This window comes from Pseudopipra pipra, chromosome 2, assembly GCF_036250125.1.
Source record: "Pseudopipra pipra isolate bDixPip1 chromosome 2, bDixPip1.hap1, whole genome shotgun sequence".
Classification (NCBI taxonomy): Eukaryota; Metazoa; Chordata; class Aves; order Passeriformes; family Pipridae; genus Pseudopipra; species Pseudopipra pipra.
In genome coordinates this window covers 110,887,583-110,896,877 of record NC_087550.1, presented here as the reverse complement: position 1 = coordinate 110,896,877, position 9,295 = coordinate 110,887,583, and the positions used below count along the sequence as shown (strand labels likewise).

The following is a 9,295-nucleotide window of genomic DNA, read 5'->3' as shown; positions in this document are numbered from 1 at the left end:
GGCAGGTGCAACATTGTTGACCTTGCTGACTATGAGGTGGAGAGGGACCTGGGAAGTTTCATAACTTTGTGGGGCACTGGAACAGTTTCACAGAGAACTTGTAGATGCCCCATCCCCGGAAGATTCAAAACCAGGTTGAATGTGTGGGGTTCTGAGGAACCTGGTGTAGTGGAAGGTGTCCCTGCCCATGGCAGGGGCATTGGAACTAGATGATCTTTAAGATGCCTTCCTACCCAAACCATTCTATAATTCTGTGATTATGAGTAGTTTAGACTTCTCCCTCCAATTAATATTATTTTGTGCTTAAATCACTAAGGATGACCTGCATTTGCCCTGTCAGCTCTTCAGTACTCTTCTCCAGCTATCACTGCTGTCCCCCACAGCTGGAAGTAAGTTTTGGCTAAACTAAGTAAATTTTGATCATCAAAGTTTGCAAATTTTGGTGCTCGTCCCTCTTTCTAGATATATCATGCTTGTGTTGGAGCCTACTTTGCACGAGTGCCAATCCCCTGAAAACAGGCCCATTAGAGAGCAGCAGCATTCATTAATCCTCTAACATATAATGCAGACCACAAGGAGCTTTCCAAGGGATTTGGCAGGGGCAGGCAATGCTTTGACTGTGTTTGTGAAAGATCTGTTGTCTGAATGGAGTCACCTCAGATTTCTTGCCCCTAGAGAAAAAACCTCTACAGTACACACATGGAAGGGATCATCAAGCATTTACAGAGGCCACAAAGGTTTGGGATTTCTTCAAAAAGTTGGTAACGAGATTGTGTAAGAATCAAATAACCTTGCAAATAGCTGTATCCCATTAGTCATGAGAGCAAATGCTGGGCTGAATTAAATGTTTATTGTGTCTTATGAAGTGTCTCTGTACACATAACCTTGGGCAAGACCCAGAAATTCTGGGCTCTGCATTTGAAAGGCAGCTGGCTAAATAGCCATGGCAAAATAATCAAAAGAGCACTGTTTATTTGCTCAATACATTAACCAAGTGATTAGCTGAGAAATGGGAGAACCAGAAGAAAGAAGAAATATTTCCCTTTGTCAATGCAGTCTATTTTTCAGACTTTCCACCAGCATTACACATTCCTGGAAAACAAAACTAAGCTCAAAATACCTCAATTCAATCATAAAAGCTTTCCCCAAACTGAATGATCAGCTCGGTGCATTGCTCAGACCTTCATGTAGCTCTTACTCTCTCTGTCATAAAGTTTGAAAGGCAGTGAGATAATCATGCCTAACTTACAAGCCTGCCTTATGAGAAGCAAACATTAATTCAAGAGTTCTGGAGGACTTCAAGCAACCAAACCTTGGTACCTTCTTGTTATTTAGTTATTCCTGTATCTCTCTTTTAGCATCTGAGACTTCCACAGGTGACTGTACTGATACCAGACAATGAGTAAATCTGCTGTACATTGTGTCATTCTTGATGTAAGCTGGTTCAAATAAAATATTTAATTCTGTTTGAGAATTCTTACTTTCATTTGTTCCCTCCTGGTTGTCCAGGCTCCCCACCCAGTCCTTCCTAAGTTACTGTACCTCATATTCTCAGACACTAATTATTTGCAAATTCTTTCCGCAGACCTCCTACCTGCTGTGGTTACTGTGCTCTTAGCTTTGTAGCACACAGAGAAAGAATGTTGTTCTTCCTCTATAGGACAATTATAGAGAAATATTTTTCACCTGTTTATCTACTGAATCTCTAATTAATGTTATATCACTTTCAGAAGATCACATACAGGTAACCCAGGAATCCCCACACTGCTGGAAACAAGCTGGAAAACAAGTGCTTACAGAGTGTGTGAAATGCTAATAAGCAATCCTGAATTTCTCACTTCAGGTGTAGAACAGGACTGATCCTCTAAGGGCCATGAAGATAGTGAGGGATAGAGGTCAAAGCACTGGACTTAGGGCCATTTGAGGCACCGTAGGATGCCTTTGCTGTCCACCAATTTCTGCTCTCAGTGCTCCATCAGTCCTGTGTCATCTGCCAGGTCTGTGCAGATGTGCCCAAGACTCTCAGCTGTCTAAGTGACATTATAGAGTATCTCTGGGCCTTTACCCCCACCATGGCCTCCACTGGGTTCAAATCCTGATCGTATCAAAGCCAGATTTAGTACTACCTTTGGATCTGCACTTGGGCTTTGGGCACCAAATCAGCATGGATTTACTGTCTTGGGACACAGCACAGCCACAGCGCCTGCCTGTGTGTCAAGTCTGGATGTGCCCATACAAGCAGTAGCACACAACCAGACCTGCAATGAGGAGGGATGGGGCAGGGAGTGTCAGTCCACCCTTTGGGCCTGTAAGCAAGGGATGAATTAGGCTGGCAGCTGCCACCACCTGTGCATGGTCCTGGAGAGGGACCAGAGCACAGCACTGCAGATGTGTGAGGTGCGATATTAGATCAGGGGGTTATTAAATGAGTCAGATGTGGGTAAGACTTGATAGAACTGAACTGACCCAGGGCTGTTCTCTAGATTGAGGAAAAGAGCAGGACTCTTATGGGAAGAAGGTCTAGGCTACCAGGAGCCAGGCAGGAGCATCTCTGTAAAAACATGGAGAAAACAACACCCTATCCTTCAAGTACACTCAGCAATGAAAACAGCACTTCTACTGATTAAAGCATAACAAATGTAATGAAAAACATAGTAAGCTATTAGTGGCTGCTACCTGTTATGCATTTGCTTTAAGCCCTTTGAATGTTGATAACTGTTTTTCCCTTCTAGAAAATCTCTCTACATTATTGCTGTTTCCCTTACTCACCACATTTGCAGTCATCATTTGCAAATTCAAGTAATGAATTCGTGAGGAGTCTGGATGGCATAATAATGCTATCTTGCACACTAACACAGCTACCACCCAGCAATCCCAGGATGCTTAACCTTTGCAAGTGGATTAAGCCTTGCAGTGTTGTTCTGCTTTGTGGCAAGAGAGTGAAAGTCCCTACAGGCAGAACAGAAACCCTTTAGAGTACTGTATTTCTGGGTCTCTGGGGCATGAGTGTACAAGTCTATTTGGTACCAACCCAACGCCTCTAGGAAGTGTCAGATCTGCTCTGCATGACTGTGCAGACAGTCTGCACATGTTCTGTAAATCTGCCCCACCAGGATGTGTTTGGCTCCCAGCACACAGCACACAAACTGGGTGTTGCACACGCAGAAGGGTACAGTAGTTTGTAGTTTCACTGCTTCCACAAAACGGTCCAGTGCTCAGGATATGTGCATAAAGTCCACCCAGTACTTCCAAAAAACATCAGAGCAGCTGATAGGGTGAGCAGTTTGTGCAAGACAAAGCAGGACTATCATCCTTTGCTGTATATGTTCACAGAAGAATAGAACCCTATGAAATTACTCTCCTGGAAATGTTGAACCCCATTGCTCACGTGTTATGCAGCAGATCTATGCATGTGTTATAAAAATGTCAAGGGGATTCAGCTGTCTGGCATCCTGCTCAGATTCCTAAGTACAAAAAGAGCCATCAATAACCAAGATGCACATTAGCTCTAATCAGAGCACAGGGAAGCAAAGGAGGAGCAGGAGATTGTTAAACTGTTCACCATGAAACATTTAACAGTAGAGCTTCGTTATTATAAATCTGCCTGACTTCACTGATAGTACATCAATCAACACAATAAAACTGATATTAATGTGTTTTTTATGAAAGGACTAGCAAAGTGAGTTGTCTTACTCTCAGACAGCACTAAAATCAGGTCAATAAGGATATCTACAATTCTAAGCACTTGAACAGTTCCAAAAGGACCAACCATACTTTTACTTATCTTGCTGAACTGGAACCTAATTCAGAAAGCAGAACCTACTACTACCAGAAATATACAGTATTCTATGCATTTTCCTCCACATACTGAACTGGGAAGCAAAACATTGATTTCTAGCACATACCCTATTCCAACATCACTGATGCATCCAGATGCCTGCTGCAGTGTAAATGTTCACTGAATTATTGAAACCCTTGTAATGTTGTAAAGGAAAATGTTAATCTTAACAAGACCAACACAAATGCCTGCAAACCCAAGAAATCAATTGTAAATAGATAGATAGAAAAAAATGTGTCTTTATTTTCATTTCAGTGATCTGTGTGGCCCTGCAGTGAACTCTAATTTTGAAAGGAATTAAATAATGTTTTGCAGCTGGTCAGAAAACACAAATCCATTTCCAGAATTTTTGAAATATCGCAGATGTTGTCCTGGTATTACAGTGAGAAAAAAGCCAACATATTTTTGAAACTATTTAGAAAAAATAAAGGTGTTTTCTAATAGTACTCAAGGCTTTACCTGAAATATTAAATGCACATACCCAGCCATCACAAAACTTACAAATGTTTTGTGATGAATAATAAACAGATGAATCTGTTTATTACTGAGAAGGATTATCTGAAATGTACGCTGTCTTACAGTGCCAGACAAAATGCAGTAAATTCTTTCTGCAAGGGAGCTGCATAAGTTTCATCATGTGGTGCCCCTCATGTCTGCTTAGGAAAAAAAAAAAAGGAAATAGAAAATTTGCTTCTTTAGCCAGAATTTTGTTTAGGGAATGAGAGTCTAGGGCAGATAGGCAAAGATTGAACCAGTTCCTTCCAGCCATCCATCTCTGCTGTATCCAACTCTGGAAACTGCTGTATTCCAACTCTACAGCAATATCCCCCTGTGCCAGCCCACAGGAATGTCATGGAGGAAGATAATACTCCCAAGGTCTCTATATTTTTGGTGTCAAACAGAAGTGGGGTTTAGAGGTTGGCTGGAGGACAGAAACAGGAGCCAGGGTACCCAGGAAACCAAGGCAAACTGAAGCACTGCTTCTCCTGCACACTTCCCAAAATAGGCAGTGAAAGGCACAGGTTTGGAGAGAAGTTTATGTCTGTCATATCACACCACACAAGTTCAAACACAGCTACGTGTAAACTGTGCCATGCCTATGCTGCCAGTAGACCCAATCATTAAGGTACGACCTTGGAATGTTTTCCGTGATGCTGATCACTAGGACAGCCAGCTTGGAGCATCCAGGTGAAAAGCAGCTTCTGAAATTGTGTCTGTTGTCTTGAACATTTTCACGAATGTAATGCAACGTTATACATCAAACTATGTGGTTTTATTAAAATATCATTCATTGCCTTGATCCTTTCTGAAGAAGGTCTACGTGTTTGAGGACCAAAATATTCTGCCAATGAAGACTATTTTTCTCCTGGTAGGAATCCAAGCATCAAAATGTAGGTTTTTGTAGCTGTGGTGAGTAATCTGTCAGCAGGGAAACCATGGCAGCCTAGAGGAGGAAGAAAAGAAAAAATCCAATCACATTGGAAACAGATACTCCATAAAATAAATAAGGGGAAATATTTTCCAGCTCTGAAACCTTGTGTTGAAAATTATTGTCCTGACAAAAACTGCACACTTAGATTTATTTGCTAGAATTTCTGATGATGAATCAGGAAAGAACTGAAAATCTGTTCAGATGCTAGGTATTGTAGCTGACAGATTTTCTCAGTGTGCATGAAATATATTAATGGACAGCTTAGGAGCAATTCAGACAGGCATTTAGATCAAATGCTGGGGGGTTTTTTGTCATGTTGTGTTGTATTCTCAGTTAGTTCTAGGAGATGCTGTAAGTACCCAGACATCACATGGGCTTGCTTTTGGATTTCAGCAGAGCTTCCATTAGCATCAATGAGAGCCTCATTAGAATAAGGACTTTGAAATTTATCCCGGTTTAGCTATACTTTCTGTGGCAAGACATGGAAAATCCTTGCTGAGGTCGATTGTGTGTCATCTACCCCTCCTGAGCTCCCTGTCCAGCCTTGGGTTTGGCTGTGGAATGAGAGTAATGGGAATGTCAGCTAAGTGAAACATGGTGTTGCAGCAGCTCTGCTGCCCATCCCACACCTGTGTACATAACAAGCCCTGTGCTTGCTTAGCTTTGACAAGGTATTACCTGGTTCACACTGTTGTGATTTCACAGCAGTGTCTGACTGGAGATTGATATTTTGGCCCAGAACTGGATTTGTGAGTGTTCTCCAGGGGTTGTGATCTTGTTGCTTGTCCTGCCTTTCCCTTCAGCACTGCTCAGTGTGACAGGGCATCCCAGGCCCACTGAGGTGACTGAATATACAGCTGTGCAGCCCCTCAGTGCTGACCATGTCACAGCTGCGCTCAGCCCTGCTTGGATCTACAGCCAAGCAAATAATTTATTCTTCAATTTGCTCTCTGAGCTGAAAGTGGTAGAAAATACAATATAAAGAAGACCCATACATTCATTATTTTTATAGCTTGGGAAAAATACAGAGATGACATTTTTCTTACGCCCACAAAAAAAAGTGCATCTGGAACTTAAAGTAAAGGCTTCTTTTTCTTTTTTAAAAAATAATATTTAAAGCAATTAGAAACATTGTAAAATAAAAATGAAAAAATATGAGCATTTTGTTGAATTTGAGACCAAAGATATGAATTTAACACTAATTTGCTAGTAATTTTAACCATGTCCAAAATCTGAGTTTTTAGTAAACACAATGCTCAACCCGTTATTTCTTCCCTTGTAGCATATCTAGAATTCATCTCAGAGCTATGACAATGACATTTCTGGGTTTTTTTCCCTTCTGAAAGTTTTCACTATCTTTTGTCAACATGATGGTTCTAAAGCCAAAAATAAATTACAGGCTACTGAGATCTGGTAGTAATTTTATGAAATTCTAGGAATGCTGACAGGGGAGTTATGGTTTATGTTAATTGCCAAGTGTCCTCTCATGGTTCCCATGGATTACACAGTATTACCCACACTATAACTTTTCAGGGTCTTTCAAACATATGCTCTTCCAGCACTTTCTCAGGGAAAGTTCCCATTGGTGTCAGCAGCAGTTTTTCCTGAGAGAAAATAACTAGCTTTTAAATATATGGGAAACTAGTTTCTAAGGCCAGTCCCTGGGACCTCAGCATTTAACATGTTTTAAAATCGACCATTTGAGTTGGCAGTTAGAGTAAATCCAGTGATTTAAATACCAAAACATTACAGTTTATACTGTAGATTTCACTTAGTGGTAAAAGCTGGGTCAAGCAACAGCAGATCATTATTAAAATAGGTCACATTTGTTTCCAGAAGTATTTGTGCTACAGATAAATATGTTGCCTATAGTCCAAATTGTCATGTGCTCTGGGGTACATTTGAAACATAACTTTTAACATTTACTATTTATCAAGGAATCAAGCTGAATTTAAGCCTGTAATGCAAGGTAGAACAGAAGCTGACCCTCCAACTACTGATATCTTCTGTTTTTACCATAATTGTCCATTTTCTGTTTTCAGCCTCCTGAAAAACCAATGACCGTGGGGAATAAAATACTTCATCATCAACTTCTTCGGGTTTTCTGGGTAAACAATGTAAAAAAGTCCAGTTGGAAGCAGCAGATTTTGCAGTCTGTAGATGAAAAAGCATATAAAAATAAAGACATATGTGAGGACATGAATAAAATCTTTAACATGTAAAAAGGTTAAATTTTGTATTAACTCCCACTCTGGTTATTTGGATGATGAACTAAGAAGAATTCCAGAGACTTCGAAAGAATTCCTCATTTGTGAATAAGATGGGAATATGTCCATTCAAGTTGGTAAGAGTTCAATACTGGCTTGACATAAGTCCGATATTCACTCTTATTTCTTTGGCTTTAGAAGGGGAGTAAAAACTCTGGTGATCTAGAGGATCAATAGAGTGCAATCTTTTTTGAATGCCATACAGTAATATAACACTATTTATAATTGCAACAAGAACATACTAAACAATGATTTAAAAGGCTGTATATTTTTTCATTTTATATTATCACTCATTATGTATTGATCTAATGCCAAGGAAAAATGAATTAAATTTTAGGCCAGAGACATGTCCATCAACAGCATTTAGTGAACTTACGTTAAAGTGCAGACACTTAAACAAGTGATTTTATCAGGAAGGAAAATGTGCTTTTTATCTTGGACAATTAGTAGGTTATGATTTTCTCTAACTGATTTTGTGCTGACAAACATTTCAACTAGATGAATTTAAAGATATATATTTAATATATATATATTTAATGATTTATTCATTGACAGATATAGACAAATGCTATCCAGGCATTTAAGAGTTAATCTGTAAGCTTCTCATTCTAAATAAAATATAAAGGATCATTTCTGGTAACAAAGAGGAGATGCAAAATTAGAAACAGTTTTTAGGCCATAAAGAAATAAAGGATTAGCTCTGCTGCACATGTTCTGGAGCTAGGTCTCATTGGGAAGCTCTGAAAGAGGCCAGGCCTTGTGAAGTGTATAAGATAACTCAAACTTTGTTATCCTTGTGAGTTTTTTAAGCTGGAGGGAGGCCACACTCAAAAAAATACCAAACTCATTCTTTGTTGATGTTGATTCTTATAAATGCAAACTGTAAAAACATAAACAAAAACCTAAATCTCAACTTTTACCTGCATTGTAATTTGATAACCTTGAAAGGCCTTTAGTCTTTCTTTCTTTTCCTCTTCTTGTCCCATACTTATCCATGTGTCTGTAACTAAGACATTAGCACCGTCTGCAGCTTCTAAAGGATCTGTTGTCAGAAGAAACTTGGTACCATACTAATGTGAATAAAATAAAGAAGATCAGCAAGACAAGGAACTTCATTTATAAAGAAAATAAACTCTATTCAAATGATTCTACTAGGTTATTTTTTAGGTTCCTACCTCTTCAGAGTATTGTTCAGTTATTTTAGTTATTCTGAGGTCTGGTTCAAAGCCCTGCCAAAAGAGATAACATACCATGGAACATGTAGAAGATCTTTACTGCTTATTAATGCTGGTTAGAAAAATACTGATCAAACCATTTGCCATGGGAAAAAGAATGTATTTCAGAGCTGTAAAACTTGGGGAAATTATGTTGGTTTTGTTGAAAGTTTATTTTGGAGATAAAGTGGTGGAAAGTGTTCTGATAAGGTAAGAAAAATGTATTTTACTAGTTACAGAATGAAATACTTATACATAATTTAATTTTTTGTACTAAACTGAGTATTTGTTTTGTGTTTTATATTGTATTACAATGCAATACTCTAAGACACTACACCATCCATCTGAACCAAGCAAGATGCAACACTTCCACCAATCTGAAACAAGTTTCAATTTTCTGGGGGAGGACAGAGGGCACTGGATGACTTTGTAACACTTTATCAGATGGAATTTTAATTCATCATTGTTTATGCTGCTGTCATGAATTCCCCTCAGCCTTTCTGAAGTTGGACTTTGTAGAACTACTCCTGCTTTGCATCAAAAT

General features: G+C 39.2%; 1 protein-coding gene across 1 annotated transcript in view; it reads right to left on the bottom strand.

The window, feature by feature from the left end:
* Window positions 1-4,372: 4,372 nt before the first annotated feature.
* Window positions 4,373-9,295, bottom strand: part of OTC (ornithine transcarbamylase) — a 33,032-nt gene continuing 28,109 nt past the window's right edge. The window contains exons 7-10 of the mRNA XM_064646867.1: window positions 8,713-8,766; window positions 8,458-8,607; window positions 7,287-7,424; window positions 4,373-5,282 (exon numbers count right to left, since the gene is read on the bottom strand). Coding sequence (XP_064502937.1) covers window positions 5,223-5,282; window positions 7,287-7,424; window positions 8,458-8,607; window positions 8,713-8,766 — 402 coding nt within the window. The 3' untranslated portion in view covers window positions 4,373-5,222. The remainder of the gene's footprint in view (window positions 5,283-7,286; window positions 7,425-8,457; window positions 8,608-8,712; window positions 8,767-9,295) is intronic.